Source organism: Mandrillus leucophaeus, unplaced genomic scaffold (genome assembly GCF_000951045.1).
Source record: "Mandrillus leucophaeus isolate KB7577 unplaced genomic scaffold, Mleu.le_1.0 Scaffold545, whole genome shotgun sequence".
Taxonomy (NCBI): domain Eukaryota; kingdom Metazoa; phylum Chordata; class Mammalia; order Primates; family Cercopithecidae; genus Mandrillus; species Mandrillus leucophaeus.
This window is the reverse complement of record NW_012105864.1, coordinates 1,479,102-1,504,675: the sequence shown is the minus strand read 5'-3', so window position 1 is coordinate 1,504,675 and position 25,574 is coordinate 1,479,102. Positions and strand designations below refer to the sequence as shown.

The 25,574-nt window shown below is 35.8% G+C and overlaps 1 protein-coding gene across 2 annotated transcripts in view; it reads left to right on the top strand.

The window, feature by feature from the left end:
* The window catches only part of PLXDC2 (plexin domain containing 2), a 468,543-nt gene that overhangs the window by 338,165 nt on the left and 104,804 nt on the right, over positions 1-25,574 (top strand). For both annotated transcript variants that reach the window (XM_011997681.1, XM_011997680.1), the window contains 2 exons: positions 1,486-1,604; positions 18,148-18,247. In XM_011997681.1, the coding sequence (XP_011853071.1) occupies positions 1,486-1,604; positions 18,148-18,247 (219 nt within the window). The remainder of the gene's footprint in view (positions 1-1,485; positions 1,605-18,147; positions 18,248-25,574) is intronic.

Here is a 25,574-nt window from a genome sequence, read left to right as displayed (position 1 = left end):
CTTCCTTCCTTCCTTCCTTCTTTCTTTCTTTCTTTCTTTCTTTCTTTCTTTCTTTCTTTCTTTCTTTCTTTCTTTCTTTCTTTCTTTCTTTCTCTCTCTCTCTCTCTTTCTTTCTTTCTTTCTTTCTTTCTTTCTTTCTTTCTTTCTTTCTTTCTCTCTCTCTTTCTTTCTCTCTTTCTTTCTTTCTTCTTTTTCTTCTCTTTCTTTCATTTGTTTCCTTCCTTCCTTCCTTCCTTCCTTCCTTCCTTCCTTCCTTCCTTCCAGGACAATATAGACACAGAGATGCCCATGGAAGGAAGAGACCTGGGTGGTCTTCACTCATAGCAGTGATGATGGCTAAAAGCACCAAGGTCAAGTTAAAAAACTTTTTTTTTCTTTTCTACTTTTAAAGTTTTGCCTCAAAGTACATTTCTATACTTCAACATCCTTTCAGGGCTTACAATTGAATATTCAAAATATTTGAAATAAAGTGTCTATTTAAAGCTGTCAGCTATCTCAAGAGATATTACTAATAGCACCAAATAATTACTGAAAATTAATTCTTCCATGCAGTTGTAATTTTTAAATACATCAGATATTTATTGCTGGGAGATAAGATTTGCTCTTTTAGTTCTATGATTTTCATTTTCAACACAGCTTTTTTGGGCAATAATTTTTTTTAACCAAACGGAAAAATCTAACACAGTGAAGAAAAAGTCTTAGCAGCTCTTTTCTTTTTAAAAAAAGAGAATACACAATGTCAGTTAAAACAAAAATGTGAATTCTCACTGGTAACTATTAAACTGTTTCAGTTTTTATTTCATGTCAATTGTTTATAGTAAACACTGACAGAGTGAGTTGGAATGTAATATACGGCACTGAAGTTTCATCCCAGTGTACTTCAAGAGGCTTCGAAATCTTAGCCCAGGGCCTTTTGAGCTTCTTGCAGCCTCCTGGAAGAAACACAGCAAAGACAGAAACACAAGCGTTGTGAACTCAAGGAGAAAATTCCCATTAGTGTTAAAGGAACTCCTTCAACGTGGAAAAGTATATTTCTAAGTATGGAAAAACATTTTCAGGTCTTTTGTACGTGGTCCTAGCTTTTTTAATGTGTTTTTTTTCTCTCTCAGCATTTGTCAAATGTATTTGAAGTACATTCAATCCACTTGGGCTGCATTTTGAAAGTGGCTTATGGAAATTTAAGCAGACAGTATCTATTAACATTAGATTAATAAAATTCCAAAGGCAAAATTCCCCCACACTGTGTTAGCTCAAGTATTGACCTTAGTATGAGGTTATATTTTACTAAATATTTAGACTACTCAATCCTTTAAAGAAATTCCAAATACTATTTCAATAACAGAATTTGATTAACCACATAAAATTGAAATCACACAATCATCCGATTTGAAGGCCAGATGCAAAAACATTTTTGTGAAAACTCCCACCAGAATTGATACATATGTTTTTCTCATTGCATTTCTTCTTTTTACAATGGGTGTATAGGCACAGCACTTGTGGTCCAGTGGGACCACGTACATCTCCAGGATAATTACAACCTGGGAAGCTTCACATTCCAGGCAACCCTGCTCATAGATGGACGCATCATCTTCGGATACAAAGAAGTAAGTGATGTATTGATAATTTCTTTCCCTTCCCCTTGTTCTTGACTGCTGCCTTTCCTCCAAGTGTCAAGAAAGGGACATTTTACAGCCATGGTCCTCGAATCATTTTCTTGCCTCTTGGTTTCTTTTGCTTAATAAAAAATGTTTTGGTTAGTTTTAATCTTCTGGGTGCATTGATTGTTAGCTCTTTTGTTTTGTTTTCTGATATTGTTGGCATCAGGACCCATCAGTTTCATAAAATTATTGGGTAATTATATTGAGTAATTATTGAGTAGAGTGAAATGCATCTAAGAAAAAAACATCCAATTTGGAGGAATTTCTCATCTAAATCTAAATGTTTGTATTTATGTATTTTGTTAGTTTTTTTTTTTCACCTTGTTGATTTCTGTGTTATATTTTGGTTCTAATTTCAAAAGCATTTATAGAGACGAAAACTTATGTGGCTCAATGACCCAGTACTGAGATAGTTCCAGGAGAGCTGAGCTTACAATCCCTTTGACTAATGCTTATTGAAACTGGATAGGAAAGATAAATTAGAGATCTAAGTGACAGAAAGAACAAGGGAATTTAAACTTATGGTTTGTTTCATTTTAACAAACTGACAAAGTAAAGAATGAAAATTTACTAAATTGTAGCCTTAAATTTACAAAATATTTAGACTGGAATAACTGTGTGTTTGATTTCCAACTCTTTTGACAAAGTAATTAAGACCTGTTGGACTAAGAATATTAAAAATAAAGTTCCAGGTACTACAAATGTAATGTTTTAGATAGTCTCTAATTATGAGAGAAACCTGAACAGTGAGAATTAATAATGAGTGTTATTAACCCATAGGTTAATGGATATTTATAATAATACAGACTTGATATCTTATGTTCAACTGAGGGATTACTTTTTCCTTGAGAAATGAATCCCAGATTATAAAAGGAATATTGAGGATCAAGAAAGAATTCACTTTGGTCAAATCTTCTGAAATTCATCTATTCTGTAAAGTGTAGCATAATTTAATTACAATCAAATAGGCCAACTCTAAAATTTATGTCAGATTTACATAGCCCTCTTATTTTTTGTCAGATATGTCAGATATTTCTATTACTGTAAAAACTTTTTAATGAAATTTTTCATTTACTTGGGGCAACTGAGTAAGTAGGATATAATTATAGACTATGTCCTACTTGGTGTTTCTTTGTCCAAGTGTATGGTTTTTTTTTTTTTTTCAATTTTTATTTCAGGTTCAGGAGTACATGTGTAGGTTTGTTATACAGGGAAACACATGCCATGGAGGTTTTGTTGTATAGATTATTTTCTCACCTAGGTACTAAGCCTGGGACTTAATAGTTATTTTTCTTTCTTTCTTTTTTTTGAGATGGAGTTTTACTCTTGTTGCCCGGGTTGAAGTGCAATGGCCGGATCTTGGCTCACCACAACCTCTGCCTCCTGGGTACAAGAGATTCTCCTGCCTCAGCCTCCCTTGTAGCTGGGATTACAGGCATGCACCACCATGCCCAGCTAATTTTTGTATTTTTAGTAGAGATGGAGTTTCTCCATGTTGGTCAGGCTGGTCTTGAACTCCGTACCTCAGGTTATCCTCCCACCTTGGCCTCCCAAAGTGCTGAGATTACAGGCGTGAGCCACCGCACCCAGCCGATAGTTATTTTTTCTGATCTGCCTCCTCCCACCTTCCACTGTCAAGTAGGCCCCAGTGTCTGTTGTTCCCTTCTTTGTGCCCATGCGTTCTCATCATTTACCTCCCAATTATAAGTGAGAACATGTGGTATTTGGTTTTCCATTCCTGCAATAGTTTGCTAAGGATAATGGCCTCCAACTCCATCCAGGTCCCTGCAGAAGACGTGATCTCATTTCTTTTATGGCCTCATGGTATTCCATGGTGTGTGTGTACCTGATTTTTTTTATCCAGTTTATCATTGGTGGCCGTTTAGGCTGATTCCATGTCCTTGCTATTATAATTAGTACTGCAATTAACATACACATGCATGTGTCTTTGTGGCAGAATGATTTATTTATTTTTTTAATTAATAGACTTTATTTTTTAAGAGTAGTTTTAGATTCACAGCAAAATGATGCAGAAAATACAGAGAGTTTGAACATACTCTTCTTCCCCTGCTGAACATCCTCCCCCATCATCAATGTACCCCACCAGAGTGGCACATTTGTTGCAATAGATGAACCTACATTGACATTGACGCATCAATGTCACTCAAAGTTCTTAGATTACATTAGAGTTCCCTCTTGATGCTGAACTTTCTAAGGATTTTAAGGATGTATAATGTCATGCATCCATCATTATAGTGTCATACAGCATCCTTCCTTCCCTAAAAATTCTCTTTGCTCTACCCAGTTTTTTGTTTCAATAGGTTTTGGGGAAACAGGTGATGTTTGGTTACATGGGTTTATATTCCTTTGGTTATATACCCAGTAATGGGATTGCTGGCCTGAATGTAGTTTTACTGTTAGGGTTGTGGAGAAAAGGGAATGCTTATACACCGCTGTTGGGAGTGTAAATTAGTTCAGCCATTGGGGAAAGCAGTTCAGCTATTGGCGATTCCTCAAAGAGCGAAAATCAGGGCTATGTTTTTATATCAGAGCCCATCATATTTTTATATCACACTCCCTGGACACCAAGAGAAAAATTCTCAAAAGAACTTATTCATTTCTAGTTTTCATTGCAATCTAGTATATTGCTGGAACTGCACAGTGATGTTTTGAAATGTTTGTTTTCAACGGTTTCAACCAACACTGGTCAAGTTTCTGGAAAGACGCAAGGTCAGTAAGTGTGAGGACTTAGGTTTCACCAACTGGAGGCTTTGTCAAAACAGAAGTGTGTGTTCTTATTGTGGTTTCACTTGCTAGTCTTTATTATCGAAAGTGTCATCTTTCTTTACACTGTTCTCAAAGGGTATCTCACGTTGCAGAATAACAGTTGTTTCTTCCTATTCTCTGGTCTAGGTTGGTATTTTTAAAGGCCTTTTCTTCATTTTAATCAAAGAAAAAAGTTCCGTTATGGTTTTCCTGTTTTGTTATGGGGAATTTCAAGATGACAGGCAAATTTAATGCTTTCTTGATATTCCCAGGCTCTTGTCGTGAAGAATGTCTTCCCTCTGCACTTGGAGTTCAAAGAAGACGTTTTTACTTTATTATTCACTTTACTTTAATTTGCCTTTCAGTTCTTTCTTTGTTCTAGATAGAAAGCAGTTTCTACTTTTCTAGTCTACCACTTTTTTCTTCCCAATAATTGTTATATATTTTATTTTGCTAAGGCAAATTATTATTTGTAAAATTTGTCATAAGAGAGTCCCCTTGCATTTGGGGTGACAGCTAGAAGCTCCTGGTACTGCTAGAAAAATATTCCTAATCACATGATAGCATAAAATAGTAGTTTGTGTAATGTATTATCATTTTCAAAGTACTTTCATATGCATTATAGCGTTTAATTCCTCAACAATTTCCTATAGCTTTAATATCCTAAGCATTTTACAATAGCATTGGTACATTGAAGCTGTTCAATAAATGTTTATGACTTAATTATGGAAATAGATCATACATGATCATCTTCATTTTGTAGCTGAGCAAGCTAAGTCAGAGAGATTAAATGACATACTTGAGGTCACAGAGCTAGTTAAGGATAAATCCAGAATTTAATTTGATGATCCCAAGACATCTCAACCATTTTCCCTGCCTAAAGAGATTATGTAAAACAATTCACAAATCTATGTCTCATTTGTTTTTCCAATAAGTATTTCTTAATATTGGCTGTTTAAGAATCTTGCTTGTTAGACTTTGTCATATCACACAATTACAAGTATAGATAGGAGAGGTATTCCTACTTCATTTGGAGAGCTAACCAAATTCTAAGAACATATAATTACAAGGAGTAGAATGTTCTATTCCTGTCCAAGCTAAACTTACTGAATTATAGATAGGGAAGTAAGTGTAATTCTTTCTGTAATAAGTTTCTTCTAATAGGCTAACACCAGCTTTGTTTTGTTTCATTATGTTTTATGTGAATAAGAAGAAAAATTCTGATTTACAGAAAACCCACCACCAATTTGGGACTTGTTTTAAAATTGTAAATTTTAATTACAATTAAATTTTACTTTAAAAGTAGTAATGGATTGAATGAATTCAGTTAGGTAAATTTCATTTTCAATGCCCTCATTCAATTTATCTCAGTATTTAAATGTGCCAACCATGCTAAGCACGTACATGACCTCCAATCCTTTCATGCTGCAAATATTGCCTTTTCTTCAATAGCATGATTTTTTTTGTAGTGCAAACTAAATGATGAATGATCAATAAATAAGAAAATGCATTTACAGTTGTAACAATCTTGTTTAGAGTGGGATTGAAATAGGGAAGTACGACTGCTGCTTAAAATAAGAATGAATACAGATTTGCTCATAATATTCAATGTTTCTTCACCAATACCCTGTTGTTTTCTAGAATCATATTGGAGAGAAGACTTGTGGAGGCATGGATTCCCTTAAATAATTAAGTTATTTTTCCTGAGGTTGTAGCTCCTGTGTTGTTTAACTAAAGATTCGAAATTCTGTTTTAAGCTATAGGCCCTTATTGTTACACAGCTGTATATTTTAATTAACTTCAAAGATAGAGTTTGCTTAGAATTCAGTCAAAATACAAAAAGAATATTTTTTAAAGTTCTTTTTCTCAAGTTACCAACTGTTCATTATAATGCATTTTTCAATTTTAGAGTATCCAGTTTTTTTAGATAGATTTAATTACCTATGAAATTAACTGTATCATCTGTTTCCTTGACTATATTAATAACAGTTATTGTGACCAATAACTCCAATATCTACACATCTTATGGGTCTGTCTCTATCACCTATTTTCTTTCTATTTCCTGTTGATTTTTATTCATTGGTCATGTTTCTTTGCATGCTAGATGATTTTTTTAAATAAAATATTGGACATGGTTTACAAAGCACCAAAGTACTTTGAGGATGTAGATAATGTTTTCTTCCTGCAAGTCAGTTTACTTTATTTTTTTGGCAGTTAGTACAGGACAGATTACTTTAACACCGTGCAGCTAAGCCCCTTCAAAGTTGAGCATCAGTCCTTATGAGACCAGAATATTTCTGGTAAGCCCTTACTCTTCTAGTCCTTCAGGGATCTCCACTAAAGATCTGGATTTTTACTGTGGACCTTTTCCTTAGTGCCCCTGAATGCATGTATTTTTCTTCAGCTCCATGAGACAGCCCAAAGGCTGTGGAAAGGCAAATCATTCTTACCTGTGATCACAAGTGGCTGTGATATGATTGATATAATATGATGTGCTAAGCTGTGGAATCAAAATGACTAGCCAGGAAAGACAGTCAAGGATATAAAAATGAACCACTGAACCGTTCAGTCGTGTATTGAAAATAAAGTGTGTAGGGTAGTTACTTAAAGTCTCTGGGCGAAGTCAATGACACCTTCTCACTCTCTATCACTTGCTTGTAAATTGGCAAATGCTTTGATGAGAAAAGTGGTGTTGGGTTTATGTCTGCGTTTTCCGTTCTTTGGGATTTTGGCTTTTCAAGACCTTGCTCTTTGATAACTACCTGAAGTTTTCAACGGAAGCTTTCCATATTTTATTCACATTTCCTGCTTGATTCAAGTAGTAGAAATGATCTTAATCTTGTATGCCATAACCAGCAGTGAAAGTCACATTCACATTTAACAGTAACCTCCAAAGTTGACAAAATCTGGCATTTCTTGAGCTCTTCATATATGCCAGCCACTGACCTAAGCATTTAAAATAAATTATGTATAATTCTCACAAAAACCATGAATAGCTACCTTGGACATTTACAGAAAAGGAACCTGAAACACCCAGAGACATTAAGTAACTTTTCTAAAGATATGGAATAAAGATTTATCCAAAGAAATACGACTCTAAAGCCCAAAGGCCTAGCTACTGTACCAGAATGCCCTCTTACAAACTTCCTTTTCAATAAGTGACTGAACCAATTCATTCGTTTTGATATCCTTGACAGTCTTCCTTGGCCAGTCATTATCATACCATAGCCTAACATATCATATCATAGCATATCATGGCCACTTGGGAGCAAAGGGAAGGTTTGCCTATCCGCAGCATTTATATTATTAATCTATAATTTTTTTAAATGAAAGAACCTGTACATAGGCCAAAAAATGGATCCTTTCTTAAATACATGGAATTTGGCAACCAAACTCTCATTTTCCTATTCTGTTAGTAATTAGCTATAACCCTAAATCTCGGCGTCTTCATATTAAGTTGCCATTAAATAGTGATGACTTTTTGCTTGATTACAATAGATATGGCTCTAATATTTCTGGTCTATTGATAATGTAACAAGGAAACTAACAATTCTCAAAAAAGTATTGTATTCCAGTGGCCAGGCGTGGTGGCTCACGCCTGTGATCCGAGCACTTTGGGAGGCCGGATCACTCGAGGTCAGGAGTTGAAGACAGGCCTGGCCAACATGGTGAAACCCGATCTCTACTAAAAATACAAAAATTAGCTGGGCGTGGCAGTGCATGCCTGTAATCCTAGCTACTGAGGAGGCTGAGGCAGGAGAAATGCTTGAACCCTGGAGGCAGAAGTTTCAGTGAGCAGAGATCATGCCACTGCACTCCAACCTGGGCGACAGAAGGAGACTCTATTTCAAAAAAGAAAAAAAAAAATGTATTTCAAAACTGCTGGAGATTTGAAATAAGGATCTTTACAGTCCTTGATGCTGTCTATCCTAGAATACTCTTACTTTGTAGAAGTTGCAGTTTCTCTGACTTGTTTTATCTCTATTCTCATTATATACTTGGCATTTATAATCACTCTGGACACAAACTATGGATGGATGTGACTCTTTTTGTGTCAATTGCAAACTCGGGTCCTTTTTTTTTTCATTAGCTTATGTAAGGGATAAAGATAGTCACTAGGTTAGGAAACTGGTAATTTAAATAAAAATGTCATATAATCCTACTAGATGGCAATAGGAGAAAAATCACAGAAGAGGCAGGCTTAGCCCGGGAGTCAGCCTGTTCTATCCATTTTCTTGGTTGAATACTTTACCATCTCCTTCAGCAGCAAATTTTAGAGGAGGTCAATATAGAGGAACTTTACTGTTTATGAAGTAAAATCACTTTTTAATCTACTCTACCATTTAAGTGTTTAAACCTAATGTTCCTTGGTGTCACATTTGCTTCTTCTATGGAAGAATGCATAGTTAATAAATCACCATTGCCAATTAGTTGTAGGTTTCAATGGGGCTCTTAATGCATTTTTAAAAAAATTCTTTGAAGATTATTTCTCTTATTTAAACTGTAATGACCCTTCACTGTTGGTTAGCAGCCGGAAAGCATTAAAAGATGAACATTGGCTGAACTTGTGGAATTTATAGAAAAAAGGTAATTCAAGAAAGTTAGAGAAGGCCAAAAAGAACGCAACAGTGAGACCACCACCATTTAGATATAAGGTAATTTCCTTCTGTAACTATTGCTACGTCTGTGAGAATACTTGTGTGAATACAGTATATACATCCAAGACATTTGATAAATGTGTGAGCAGAAAAGAATAATATATACGTACATATATATCTAATACAAGGACAAGAAAACCAGGTAGAATAAAATACTGATTTAAAACTCTCAAGAAATAATTCTAAGGAAAATGTAGAGACAGATATTTTGTATCATAGGACTTCCCTGTATTTTAAACAACTAAAGTATTAAACTTTTATCTACACAGTTTTATTTGAGATCTAATTCATTTGCGTTCGTAGAGATATTTTACTTTTTAGCTATCTCACATATAGAAGCGCCTGACATTTTAATTTTTTGTTTACTTTTCCTAGTGTAAGAAAATGGTAAGTTGGATTATTCTCCCTTGATAATGTTCCAATGACAAATCCTGTGTGTAAAAATAAATAAAGTAGCCAAGTAGAAAGATCAATGTCCCAGAGGAAATTATTTTATTTTATTTTATTTTACTTATTATTATTATTTTTTAAGACAGAGTCTCATTCTGTTGCCCCGGCTGGAGTGCAGTGGCGCGATCTCAGCTCACTGCAACCTCTGCATGCCGAGTTCAAATGACTCCCATGCCCTAGTCTCCCAAGGAGCTGGGATTACAGGTGCCTGCCACCATGCCTAGCTAATTTTTTGTGTCCCTCCCAAACCCAGGGTGTAGACTTTCTTTAATCTCCTTTCTTTTCTCTTGATGTCTAATTCCAAAACCATGTTTAGGTAAGTTTCCTTATCTAGCTATTGTCCCAGGTAAAATCCACACCAGAGTCTTGACTACATTGAGTGCAATGGCACAAGCTTCTTCAAGTGGGCACCCTGCGTCACTGTCTTTTGTATGAAGCTCAGACTCTTCGTGTGCCAATTCCATGTGAGCAGTCTTAACTCAGAGGGCACACTTTTTACTCTGTGTATGTTTTTATGTTTTATGTGTACACATATGTTTGTAAAACAGATATGTTGCCAACATCTAAACATTAAAATATTTCAAGTAAAAATGTAGACTTGCATTTTTTCCTTGAGGACTCAGAAAGCCCTGGAAGCCCTTTGCTTGCAAATATTGCCTGGAAAATTCACTCAAAGCGTGCACCCTCCAATTTCTCCCTCATGAATTTCTTCTTTCTTGCCCGAGGCACACAGTAGCTTGTGTAGAAAGGAAGTTTGAAACCTCTGTTTTAAAGTGGAGGTGGATTTTACTTATCACCTTCATGCTGTTAGTTGACTGCTTCTAGATTTTCTACAGATTATGATTGTGGAGATGGGGGCAGGAGGCATGTTAGGAATTGATTGTTTGATGATAGCTCACCTTGACTTTCATGCTGTTAGATGCATTGCTCAATACCTGGCAGACGAGAGTTCAGGAACTGTACACTAAAAAAGGGTTGAAATAATTGTGCAAATTGTTACTGATACTCCGGAAAGCAAATGAATTTTTACATTGTCAAATTTAACTGAAAGCCCTTCTATTCAAGTGTAGTTTACGGATAACTCAGCATTAATATTTTGGACTTTATATGTTTGTTTGTTTGTTTTTTAGAGACAGAGTTTTGCTCTGTCATCCAGGCTGGAGTGCAATGGCATTATCATAGCTCACTGCAGCCTCCAACTCCTGGGCTCAACTGATTCTCCTGCCTCAGCCTCCCAGGTAGCTGGGGCTACAAGTTGTTATTTTGATAATAATAAAAGAGATCACGACTCTTAAAAATTAGATTCACTGCTGATAATACTGAAGCCAGATCAGATACTTAAGTAAAATGAAGGAGAAAGTTAAGGGTTACAGGCAGATAAGAATGAGTAAAACAGAAAGCTTTGAGTTTATTGTGGGATTTTGTTGTTGCTGTTGTTTTTAATATTAAGCTACTAAACACCATATTGCAGATTAGCAAGGAAACAAAAAATGAGTTTGGAGTAATTCTTTTCCAGTTAAGGTTTGATAGGATATGATTCACATCTTGGAACACATACTATACAATCAAGCACTTGCTGAGATACTGTGCTTCCTAGTGGATAGATAGCTGGGCCTGTAATGGAAACAAATGAATGTTTTGGTGATGTTTTCAGGGCAGAACAAAGAGGAAAATAAAATTCCATTAACCATGACTTAGGCGGCATGCTGTTATCTCCCTAGTTTAGAGACAGATGTAAGAACCTCAGGTTTAAGGGATTTTGTGGGGTTCCTGTGTGCTGGAGAAAGATACCACAGAGTGGAGAAGAGAGGAGCTTCTGTCTTTGACTCTCCTTCCAAAGGCCAGTGTGCTCTGCTCTACTTTTGCTTACCCCTGACATCTTTTCCTGCCTTGATTTTGTGTAGCGATTGCAACCACTTTCTGCTTCTATGCTTACTTTGCTTTGCTTTAATATCTCAGTTATATAAAAATGTATACCAAGTAATAAACCTATCTCTAGCTTGTTATATAGAGCAAAAATTATACTGTTGTTTAAAATAATTATTCATGAATGCTTTTAGGGGTCACAATGGAAGCATATTTTAGCCAGTGTGAAAGCTCCTTTTATTTCTATCCTGTGGAGAGAATGTAATTGTAAAATCAATTCGCCAGAAGTGTGCGATTCAATACAGATCATACAGAGGCCCAGTTAAAATTCAGCTTTGCTTTAATCTCAAGAAGGCAACTGTTACAGACACTTGAAAACAATAAAGCTACACTGTTTTAAAAATTAAAAAAAACTTCTGTAGTTTAGAGTTTTTATTATTTCAGTTTGGCTTCCTGACATCCCCAGGATCTCACGATGACTCACGAGACATTTTGAGGATGAATATAAACTTGTAGAAAGGATAAGAAAATAGCTTCCCGTAATCAAAGTTTTGAAAGTTTTTGGTGTTTGACGTGTTTTTGGTCCATATGTTCATTGACTTTGGCACTTCATACCCTTCTAAATACAGAGTCTTCTGTGAAATTGTTGATCGTGACAACAACATGTTCATTCTTGTGCTAATTTGCCCAACACTGGCTATACTTCTAATTAGCTTGTTTATACATACACACACACACACATAATCTCTTTGTTGTTAGTTAAAAAGAAGTTCATTTTACAGCCTGGGTAACGTAATGAGACCCTGTCTCTGCAAAACATAAAAATTAAAAAAAATAAAAATAGCCAGCTACTCGGGAGGCTAAGGCAGGAAGATCACTTGAGCCCTGGAGGTTGAGGCTGCAGTGAGCTGTGATTGCACCACTGCACTCCAGCCTGTGCAACAGAATGAGACTCTGTCTCAAAAAAAATAAAATAGAATAAATAAATAAAATAAAAATTTTTAAATAGTTTATTTTAAATGTACCTTTTAATAATACAGTCTCTAATTTTATGCTGACAGAGGACCCTGCAGAGTGGTCTCACTTGCTCACAGAGAGCTCACACGGCCTCCTTACTTGACTGCCTGTAATATTTTGAAGTTAAAGAGATTACAGTGCAAGAAGGCAGGGTAAGAAAGATAGGAAAATATCAGGTGTGGAGAGGCAGACATGTTCCATAGGAAATTTTAGAGAAAGTCTGGAATTGTTCATCTTTTCTTCATTAATCTTTGATGACATTGGGCATGTAATTCACTTTGCAAAATCTGGCATGTAATGATTTCATAAAAGCCTTGAGTGGCTTCTAGGAAAATATAAGGAGTTGAAAGTTTCTTGTAAATTTTCATTTTAATATTTAATCAGGACAAAGAGTACAGTTTTAGAAATCCTGGACTCTTACTCACAAGCTATACGAAATTTTAATGGAGAGCATGTGAAGCCAGTGGTTTTGCCATAAAGTGATCATCCGTCTCCAGTGCTTCCTCTCCTGGTCTCTGAATGTTTGAGGACTGCTCTTGAGAGCTGCGTATGTTCCCTGCATATCCAAAGGACGCTTCTGATAGACCGTGACGTGAGTCAGTCCCCTGAAGTTGTACAACCTCACATTCCTGATGAAAACACCGTTTCATTGCTCTTGCTACTGAAACCAAAAGGCTTCCTGGTATCCTTTACTCTCCTTTTGTCCCTCACTGTCCTTATTAAATCTATGGGGAGTGTCGATAGCAGTGCCTACATAATTCTTCCAGAATCTGGCCTCTGTTCACTTCCACCACTGTTACCACTTTGGGGTGGGTCACGGCACGTTACCTGGAAAACTGTGATACCCTCCTAACTAGTTTCTCTGGCTCCCGTGGTCCCTCTGCAGTCTTGATTTACCAGCAGCCAGTGTGATATTTTCCCAAAATAAAGGAATGTCCTTTCCTCTGCTCAAAACCTCCCAAATCTTTCTGTATCTTTTGGACTAAAATCCAGTGTCACTGTCATGCCTTGCAAGAAATACACGCTCCCTATGATCTGCCCCTGCTACCTCCCATTGCCTTTGACACTCTTGTTTGGTACTTCTGCTCCAGCTGTAGAGATAACCCTTTAACTCCTAAAATACACCAAAAGCAATTCAGTCAAGCCCTTTACATGTGCCAGTGCATCTACCCACAGTTGCTTCCCAAATATCCACATGACAGATTCTCTTACTTCGAGTTTCTGCTGAAAAATCACCTTCTCAGAGAGAGCTTCTGTGACTCTCTTTTCTCCTAGAGACCCCCATTCCTCTCTATCTTTTTACTCTGTTTTAGTTTTCTCCTTGGTACTAACCACCTTCTAGTATGCTATAGGTTTTATGTTCGCTTGTTTTAATGCCTGTCCCTGTTGTCTAGAATGTAGGCTCTGTGAGAGAAGGGTCTTTGTATCCCTGTCTGCTGTAATTCCAGTGCCTACAAAAATATAGAAAATATATCCAATTAATATCTGATGAATGAATGAATGGATTCTGTCTTATCAAACAGCATGGACAATGTGTATGCCTTTTGGGGAAAATAATTTATATGTAGTAGATGTCATTCTTAGGAATCTATTTTCTACTCGATAATTCTCAATTATATTAATACTCAGAGTTATATGGTAGTAGTGGTTTGACAGATGCAGTAATCAGAAATCATTAACCCATGAATATGTACATTTAAAAAACTGGCAACAAGTTAAAGCATAACTCTTGACCGCAAATGATGATTTCTACCTAACTTCTGCTCTCTTTACATATAGGTAGAGTATTTCACCCTTATCATTAGAGTTTGTATCGTTGTTAACAATTTACATGTTGAAGCTTGGAAAAGTCAAAATCATTTGAAAAAAATTTAAGTTGATAACTGGAAGAATCAAGGATCATTTATAGTGATCTTCCTAGAGGGTTTGTCATGTCAGATAGTTTTCAGTGATAGAAAACTGTACGCCATGAAGCTATCCATTTTTGTTTTGGCTAAATTTTCCTCATGTTAAATGAATCTACACACAGACAAAAGAATGAACTAAAGAGATATAGAAGAATGAAAAAAAATGCTGCAGAAAATGAAACTTTTCTACTAGAACATTCCAATCTTTCAAGTTGAATTGTACCTAGAATTAGATATTTATCTGAAATCTGGGCATGATGATGTGTACCTGTAGTACTAGGGAGGCTGATGCAGGAGGATTGCTTAAGCCCAGGTGTTTGAGGCTGCAGTGAGCTATGATCATGCCACTGCACTCCAGCCTGGGCAACACAGTGAGACCCAATGTCTTAAAAATACACATTTATCTGATTCCCAGAAAATTAGGATGAGCAATACTACCTTATTTTATGGAGAAACACCCATATTCTATTCTATTGGCTATTTGATATTTAACAGAGGATGTACTGGTTGATACTGCTGTGTAATAAACCACTCCAAAATATAGTGGCTTAAAACAACTCCATTTCTTATTTCTCACAAGATGCCTATGGATCAGCTTGTTGGTTCTACTGTTATGGGCTGGACCCTGCTGATCTCAGCTGAGCTTCTGAATGTGTAAGCGGTTATCTGGTGGACTGGCTGGGAGCTGGCTAGGCAACAATAACTTCTGGTACAAAAAAAAAAAAAAAATTTCCTTCATGTGTCTTGTATATATCTGCAGAAGACCAGCAGCATATATTTTCTTGGCTGTAGCAAGGGTTCAAGAAAGGAAGCAGTAAGCAGTTTTTTTTTTTTAAGGTTTGTTTGTTTGTTTGTTTTTTGCTTCAAGTTTGCTGCTGTCCTCTTTTGCCATATTATTGAGCCTGGAGTCTGAGTGGGAGAGCACTGCAGAGGTACTGGGCAGAAGGAAACCATTGATTGAGGCCATTACTGCAATCGACCCACCACCAATAAAAAGCATGGTGGAGAGGGCTTGACACAGACACAAAACATAAAGGAAGTGGTGAAAGGAAGGAAAGAGATGGAGAAAAAAATAAAAACGAAAGATGGCTGGGCAAGGGAAGAAGAGATGGGGAAGAGAGATAGAAAAGTTGGAATGCGGCCGGGTGCAGTAGCTCACACCTGTAATCCCAGCAATTTGAGAGGCTGAAGTGGGTGGATCACCTGAGGTCAGGAGTTCAAGACTATCCTGACCAATATGGAGAAACCGCGTCTCTATGAAAAATACAAGGTTAGCTGGGCACGGTGTCACATGTCTGTAATCTCAGCTACTCAGGAGGCTGAAGCAGGAGAATCGCTTGAACCCAGGAGGTGGTGAGCCGAGATTGCGCCATGTCACTCCAGCCTGGGCAACAAGTGTGAAAGTTGAAAGAGAGAGAGAGAGAGAGAGAGAGAGAGAGAGAGAGAGAGAGAGAAAGGAAGGAAGGGAAGGAAGGGAAGGAAGGGAGAAAAAAAGGGAAGGAGGGAAGGAGGGAAGGAGGGAAGGAGGGAAAGAAGAAAGGAAGGGAAAGTGGAATGCATAATCTGAAGAGAGGAGAATGCTTCTGGGAGGGCTGCAGGAACCAAGACATGTGACTTAAAAAACAAGCTCTGAAATAAACATGTACTATGCATAATGATATAATAGGATTTTCCAACTGATAGCAGTATAAACTCAAGTACTGCTGTGGGTTTGGGAAAAGAAGACATACAATAAATTACCACAGAATTATCTGGTAAAGCCTTTTGCAACTTGCAGAGGAAAACTGAACTCATAGATGTTGGAGAAGGGGGTCAAATGACAAATGACAGGAACAGTGGCATTTATATGATGGTAATAGTAGATGCTTGCTTCTGTTAATAGATGCTGCTTAAAAATGAGATGATCGTGTCTTATTAGGATACAAAAATATATAAGTGAATTGGAATTTTTCCCTATGCTTTTCCATCTTCTTGTATGCTTTAACTGTAAGTCTGTCTTAAATATAAATTACTTTCATATTAGAGTCCCCAGTGTAAGACTGGGAAACAGTATAATGCTCAATAAGAAAGGGGATTTCACATATTGATACTGAATTTAGATTAGTAAATCAGTAAATAAAATATATCAGCCGGACGCAGTAGCTCACAGCTGCAATCCAGCACTTTGGGAGGCAGAGGTGGGTGGATCACTTGAGGCCAGAAGTTCCAGACCAGCCTCACCAACATGGTGAAACCCCATCTCCACTAAAAATACAAAAAAAAAAATCTAGCTGGGTGTGGTGACACACACCTGTAATCCCAGCTATTTGGGAGACTGAGGCATGAGAATAGCTTGAACCCGGGAGGCAGAGGTTACACTCCAGCCTGGGAGATGGAGTGAGACTGTCTCAAACATAAAAAATAAAAAATAAAGTACATCAGACTAGGATATAAATCTTGATTTTGTTTTGCTTGTTTTGTGTGTTCTGTTATCCAAATACCAGAAGACTAATTTATATTGGTAAAGAATTGAGCATAGTGACACAAATTGGTTAAGAATTGAGCACACTGACACAAAATTTACAAACACTTTAACGTTGTTTAAGAGAGACCTGAAATAGTACATTAAGGGAAAATGTCCTCTTCTATTTACTTGTTTCAAGGTAATTCCACAAATTCCAAAAGCAATGAACTTTTTTCTTAATTTGTCCATTTGAACAAAATAGCCCTTTTCACAGTTTCATGATGTCTTGGTCAAAAATAAGTCACAGAGTTATTATAATATATTATATTATATTATATATTCTCTCCAACTTATTATATATTCTGTCCAACTTATCCCCTTTTTATTGTTATGCTGTTTATTATGGCTTCTACAGCAATATCTGATCTAACATATTATTTAATGAATTACTCACAGATGGCCCAAAATCTGCTTATTCTGCCTAAAGACATTTTTGCTGTATTTAATTTACTCTTTTCTTTTACTTTCCTGTTTCTTTGTTTATTGAAGATGGTTTCATTCCCATTTTTGTTTCTATAAAACTGATAATAAAGAGAGTAATCATATCTCCAATGAATCTTTTCTGAATCAGGAAAAATGGACCCCAAGAGTTCATGTCATTTATAACTCTCATATTATTTTTCATATATTCTCACTGTATCATATTTTTTAACTGTAAATATTAGAAATGTCTATCGTATTCAGATCTTGGTTTCATTGAGATTCAAATACAAGAACTGTCACACTGAGATGACCATAAGAGCTTAGAAGTCTTTCATAGTAGTTTCAAACAAAATGGTGAAATGATTGCCAAATTTAATTAGCTATTAATCAATGATGATATTGTCAAATGTATATTTAACAGTGCATTTATTTGTTTTTCTCTAGGTTTTATATCTATAAGACTGCTTATAAACAAGGATTTTCTAAAATTGTATAAAAACAAATATACAATGAAGTTTTTTTTGGAAAACAAAGAGTAAGAGGAGAATCTCTGTTTCCAAAATTATAGCCAGCACTAAATGCATTCATGATGCGCCTATACGTGTGATAAGTTTGCAGCATCTAGCATCAATTATATTCTCTGATAATCTATTACTTTCAACATCAAGTTGCCATCTTTAGAACCAGGAACTATCTGTCTCTTCTATTCATTCAATAGCACTAAACCGATGTAATTTTTTGGTTTTGTATGTCCCTCTTTTCTAATACTTTTGCCTCCCTCTCTAGTCTTTTATCTCCTTCCTGTGGTTTTGTCCATGAAACAAGAGGATCCTACTACCTTTCCTCCCTGTATGAAATTCAGATCTAACATGTAGCAATCTGCTTTTTTTTTTTTCCAGATTCCTGTCTTGGTCACACAGATAAGTTCAACCAATCATCCAGTGAAAGTCGGACTGTCTGATGCATTTGTCGTTGTCCACAGGATCCAACAAATTCCCAGTACGTAGAAGAAGGGCAGTCACAATGAGTGAGCCTCTGTGGGGGTAAATTTAAAGGAGATTGGTCTCAGGCAGATGTACCTGAAGAATAAAGATGGCTAATTAATTAGCCAATTGATGCTTGTTAATTCTGTGGTTTGGTTTATAACTCCTATGGGGTTATCTCTGTCGCCCTTGAACTGACTCAGGTAAAGAGAAATTAAATAGCCAAGCCAAGAATGTGTAATTTTGGATTCTTTTTCTTGTTTCTTTTTCCTGTCTTCTGATTTGGGGTCTTACTCTGTCACCCAGGCTGGAGTACAGTGGTGCAGTCATAACTCACTGCAGCCTTGACCTCCCAAGCTCAAATGATTCTCCAGCCTCAACATCTTGAGTAGCTGGGACCACAGACATGTGCCACCATCCTCGGCTGTTTATTGTTATTGTTATTATTATTATTATTTGAAGAAATGAGATCTTGCTATGTTGCCCAGGTTGGTCTTGAACTCCCGAGCTCAAGTGGTCCTACTGCCTCAGCCTCCCAAAGTGCTGAGATTACATATGTGAGCCATTGTGCCCAGCCAGATTATTGGTGATAGTTGGCTTGGCTAAGCAGATATAGTTCTTTTATTAATAAGAATGACATAAACAGTGACAGATTATTGGATTGATAGACATATGACTTTTATGTATGTTTATCTTAAGTTTCTGAGCAAAACCACAGCTTTGTGCTATCTTATATTTAATGTATTTGTGTAAAACTGTTTGGGAGTCTAAAGGAAGATGCAAGAAAAAGTACAAATTAAATTTTTTTAAAAGTACAAAGTAAATAAAAATCTGGATGGAGCTATACTTACCACCAGAGAAAATATATATTTTCTTTAAATTATTGTTGCCTATCTAGTCTAGTTTACATTTTATGGAATAAAAAGGCATGTGTTACTTTGGATAACTGTTTGTTATAGCAGAAACTAAAATGCTAACTGAATTAGCCATTCTGACCCTATAAATAGGCATCTGTTGAAAGCTTCTGGGTTTTGAATCTCCTTCACTCCAAGAACAGTCCTGAGAGATGCTTTGGTGTGGTAGTAAGCAAAGTTGGGGTGGGAGTGTTTGTGTCCTACGTGTTCTTATTTAAGGAAAGGAGAGATAATAAAATATATCTCAAGATGAGATCATTTTTTCTCTTTTGTTCAAAGTTCTTTTTCTTCTTTTATTTGATTACAGTGGTAGATAATTTATCACATGCTCATGTTCTTTGGTTGTGACTTGAGGTGATTGTAGTTAATGATGCCAACTCTCAAATATAGACAGCAACTGGAGTGGAAGCTATACTTTTTAAAGCAGTGGATCAGCAGAAACATTATAGGGGATATCTTACCACTGTGAGATATCTTAGAACTGAATGCTTATCTTACAACTAAATGGCATTGATACATGGTGGTTCTGCTTGGTGAAGAACATGGAGTTTCTCCTTGTTAGCCGAGAATTTGTGGGAGGCAATATTCAAGGGAATTGTTAAATCAAAGCAGGTTTTCCAGAAACTAAATTGTACTGTGAACAAAGCAAGGATACATGAGTATGTGTAGGCAACATAAAGGCATACTGACAGAGCTCTTAAATAAGAGGCCGAGCCCTGGGACAGCTAAAGTTGGTTTCTGTCTGAGGACGGCCGTTCTCACATTCTTTCTTTCGGAGTTGTTAAATCAAGCATGGTTTGAGTCAATTATTGCACAAGTAAAAAGAAACACTAGTTTTAGTTTATTTGTTGGTTCTTTTTTTTTTTTTTTTATTGCCGAAAAGAAATTATTTGCAGCTTACTCAGCAGGGCGTTTAGTCCATATTGTTCTGATATATTATTGCTTAAAAAAAAACACCAACCAAAATACCAAAAATTTTTCTTACAAATGTATTTTAATATACAAGTATTATGTTGGTATATTCCCAATGTTAAAATTGTACTTAGATATCAGGGCCCTAAAGTATAATTTTGCATCCCTTGTTAGGCTGTCAAAGGATAACTATTATGTATTGGCGGAAAATATTTTCAAATACAAATCTCATTTAATAAATTGGCAAAATTTGTATGAATTTTCAGACCAGATTATGTCTGAAGTTTGGGACTCAGCAGTTATCCAAAAGAACTTAATTCAAACTTAGAGTTCAGAGAAAAATGTCCCTCAGACAATTTGCATACTGAAAAGCAGTCACATTTTCTGTTAACCTTACTGTTCCATCCTTACTGTTCCATCCTGAGAAAATTAGCCAAGAAGGAATGAAAGATTTGGGTCTCTAGTTCTGCCATTGTTGCTGTTAGATGGGACCATATTTATGCAAGAAAATTGGAATCAATATGTTCTACTTAAAAATCATTTGGGAACAAAAAACTTTATCTCCTAAAAGTCTCTCCCACATTTGTAAAGTATAACTGTGTCTGTCACATGAGCTTCTGTATAACGAGAGATATATAGTTGCATTGTATTCTCAGCTAACAAAATGCGCATCTTTACGCCAGAGATTAGGATAACTCAAGATTAGCACAACGCAGGTTATACAAGTACAGTTCTTTTGTGAGAAATAAGTTGATTCCTACAGACCTATGTTACATATTCAGCAATCAGAGTTTAGACCGATATTAAGTCCTTTTCAAAATTCAGTTCCCTTATTTAGCAACGCTCACTATTAGAAATTGTCTTTGTAGGGAATTTAAATACTTTGCCTCTGTTAACATTTTTCCCCCCACCAAGTGGATTTAGGGAACAACTGATTATTATCCCGAGTAGTAGTTTCATTTCTTCTGCATTGCAAGGTGTGTTACATAGAACCCTGTTCTCATAAGATCAGTTTTCTATTCTGTTAATCATTTTGGTTACACAGGTTATATTACCTAAACCTCTGGCTTCATGTAGCCATGGGAACATGGGAATGTGAGCTAAAGCCTGGAAAAGAGTATTTCCCAGTAGATCATCATTACTATACCATTCTTATCAGATTTGGTGAAGGTTTGGTAAAGCATTCAAAATGCTATAAAGCAATTTTAATTTATTTATTATTAAAATTTCTCCCCATTCATTCTTCCTCACAACAACAAAACACTTGCTTTTCAGTTTTTAAAGACCCCCAAATAGTAAATAATTTCAATGTAAATTTCAAGTGTAATTAATTAAAGCAGCTTTATTTTCTTTCATAAAAGACCAGGTGATCTGATAGTTTCAATATCAAAGGGAATTCAGGCATTGTTAGTAAATTGATAAATCCCTCTGAGTTTACAAGAGAAATACCTTTGCCCCCTCAAAATGAGAGGGAAAGGTCTGTGGTAAAACTAAGGCTTATATTTTAAAAGGTGGAAATTAAAAGTAAAGAAAGTATAAGAAATATTGTCATTTGATTATTGGTCATGAAACGTTAAACTTTTATTTAATTTCTGTAACGTTCTTTCTATATAAAATGAGCATCTTAGTACCTAAAATGCCATGTATACACAGCATGCATTACCTAGCAGAGAGTATATAGTATACTTGTACTTAAAGTTACTGTTTTTTCCATCATCATTATCACCTTTAAAAACAGCGATACTAACTTAGATGTCACTGCCAAGTCCGGGTACCCATCAGAGTGGAACCACAGGAGATTCCCACTGAGAAACACAGTGACAGTGTCTCTCTGGAACTTCAGTGCTTTCTGACTGTGTGGTTGTGTGTTGCTTTCTGTCTCTTCATAAGACTTGAGTCTGCCTGTCTGTCCATCTGTATGTCTCTAAATCACTGTTTTTCATAAAATGTATTTGTAAAACTTTAGAAACAGAAAGAACCACAGAGATCAGCTAATTCAATATCCACAGGTACAGCTATGAAAAACAGGTCTAAGTACAGGACTGACTTTGGTTGTTCCTTTCAGAAATACGAATGTAAAAATATACTTATTATGATTAGAAGCATAGCACATTATAATTCTGAGTAATTTGTAAATTGACAGGAACCCCAAGGAGGAAAATTTAAATTACCTAGAAATCTGCTACAGAGAAATTGCAATAAATGTTTTCACGTATCTGTATCCAACTATTTATTTGTAATATACACATATATGAACATACACACACATTAAGAAAATTGGCATTATGCTGTAAATAATTCTGCCCCCTGTTTTCACCTTCATATATAAAACATATTTTACACTGTTAAATATCTGTCCAAAATGTCATTAATAGCTATAACAAATTTCTTTGTTTCATAATTTATGTAACCTGTCACTAAAGAGGTTGGTTACATAGTTTGCATCTCATATTATCAGTAAAATGGTGCTAAATATCCTTGTTTTTACATTTTTGCATGTATCTGATTCTGAAAAAGTGAATTTGTAGATGCTGAATGTTAATATTGTTTTGAATGTATTTTGACACATTGCTTCCATCAAGGTTGAACCAGTGTACTACCCATCGTTATGTTAGAAATATCCCATTTCCCGAAGTGCTTTCTAATATTCATTCTTAACTCTGCAAATTTGATAAGCACAAAATAGTATTTCATTGTTGCTCTAATTGTCTTTCAATTACCAGAAAGTTTTAACACTGTCATATATTCCTATGTCATTTGTAATTTCCACAAGTTCTTGGTAAATAGCTCTATTAAGTAATTCTTTCTCAGCCTCGGCTTATGTCCTTCCACATCCTTACACAACATGCAGAGGTCTTCCTGAATACACGCGCAATTCTCACTAGTGCCACTTGCACTAGTTTGTTTCTCTCTCCTCCAATGTAACACTTTGAATTTCAATCATAATCTCTGGGGTGCTGACTTACCCATTGGGCCTCACTGTTTCTCTACCTTCCGAGCTTAATGAGTCTAATCTTCCCAGCAAGAAACTCGGAAAATCCACTCATGCCATGTGGTTCTTTAATCTGGAAAAGATAAGGCCATGCCATTTAAGTGAAGAGAAAGTTACGTTAACACACAAATGCAGGGCCTTGTACCAATCCGGAAAGCAACTGACCTCACTTAAAATGCTTCTACTCCAAGTTATGACAGTGACTATGTCTGAATCCCTTAGAATATTCCTTTGTTTTTCTCACTCACAGTATGTTATTTGGTACTTTCTTAAGGTCAAGCCTCTTTGTATCAGTATCTGCTGTTGTAAACGTATTGACATTGTTTGTGCTACAATGCACCTTTGCTTTGCTGTTTATTATTCGTAGCTCCATGAGAAACATTAAACATTTTCAGAAATAAAACTGACAACTAGTAGAGCAAATATATTTTTAAAATACTACAAAGAGGGTCATTGAATTCTTTGAGGAACAATTGTAGGTATACATTTTGCTGTATGTGGTCTTTTGATAAGCTTACAGACCAGGCACCACTTTTTTTCTTTTTCTAGACAGAGTCTAACCCTTTGGCCCAGGCTAGAGTGCAGTGGCTAGATCTTGGCTCACTGCAACCTCCGCCTCCTAGGTTCAAGCACTTCTCCTGCCTCAGTCTCCCAAGTAGCTGGGATTACAGGTGCATCCACCACGCCCAGCTAATTTTTGTATTTTTAGTAGAGACAGGGTTTCACTATGTTGGCCAGGATGATCTTGAACTCCAGACCTCAAGTGATCCACCTGCTTCAGCCTCCCGTAGTGCTGGAATTACTGGTGTGAGCCACCATGCCTGACCCAGGCAGCAATTTTTTAATATTACTTTTAGACAGTGAATAAAATAACCTTAACAAACAAAAACACAGCTTTGCCCATGAAATATACAAACTATCTTAAGCTTTAATTAAAAATAATAATAATAGCATAGACCAGTATGCTATTCAGAACTTCCTGTGCTAATGGAAATGCTGTGAACCTGAATCATATCACGCGATCTCACTAGTCACATGTGGCTACTACGAACTTGCAGTATGACTAGTGAGCCTGAGCAATTGAATTTTTAATTGAATTTAATTCATTAATTTTATGTTAAATAGCCATATATGCCTAGTGGCTATCATGTTGGATAGGGTAACCATAGACCATATCCACATATTTAAATAAAATATTAAACGCCAAATATAATACTTACAGAAACATTGTTTTTATTTCTTCTTTGCTTAGGATAAAGGTCTTAGAATATTAGTTATGATTAAATAATAAATTTTCAAATATAAGTGTATTTATTACATAACAACATTTCAAACATAATCATTATAACTGATTTTTCCCATAGAAAACAATTTGCAATTTTGATTCAGTGGTAGGACACATTCACTATAATTATGTAGCAGCCATAATGAAAATATGTGGTCAAAACTTATAAAAAATATAAATAATCTTGAAAAAACTTGAACTTTTTTATTTTATAATATTTTCTAGAACCCAGTTCAAGCCCTTTCAGAGGAACTGGGCCTCATTTGTTATTTTCAGAGTTGTAGTCTTCTCATTCACTTAAAAACAGATCAATCGACAGATCTCCAGTAAATTGTGTCATCTTACCTTTGCTCACCTCAAAATGGAAAACCCTTCAAAATTATTCATTTTTTAGAAGATAAAATTGCTTCTGTGTATAGCACAATTTCATTAGGTGCTTATATTCTCAAGTATGCGCTAGCTCACCAAAGGCTCAACAAAAGCAGAAATAAATAGAAATCATGATGTTTTCTCATAAAATAACTATTCATGAAGCACTTCCAAGGTAGAGAGCATTGCATAAAATGATATTTTATTAGTTTAATGCATACATTTCTAATGTAAGCTAGTTGACTGACCCTGACTTGATTTTTAAAGACAAGCAAAATTCTAAAAATTTTCTGGACATAGAAATCACTGATTAATCAATTTTTACATATATGAGAATTTTTCTAAAATTGTTATGAACAAGAAAGGCTTTCTTCAGGGACTTGTGGTTAAATTCTTTCTTTTATTTCATTTTCTTTATTTATTAACATATAATCCTATACAATACTCTTAGAGAAAGTAAATTTTTAACAATTTAGAACTATGTCTAGCTGGGAGCAGTGGCTTGTGCATGTAATCCCAGCATTTTGGTTGGCCAAGGTGGGAGGATCACTTGAGCCCACCAATTCCAGACCAGCCTGGAAGGAAGACATTGGAGACTGGGAAGGGTGAGAGCAGGGAGAGGGTTTGGGGATGAGAAATTAGTTATTGGGTACAATGTACACTATTTGGGTGACAGGAGTGCCAAAAGCACAGACTTCACTACTACACAATATATCCATGTAACAAAACTGCACTTCTACCCCTTATGTTTATACAAATTTTAAAAAAGAAAGAAAGAAAAGGAAAAACATTTGCTTCAGAAGCTGCCTCTAAGGCCTTCATTTTGGGATATTGTTTTCTGAGCCTCAACACACCCAATTCAATTTAATGA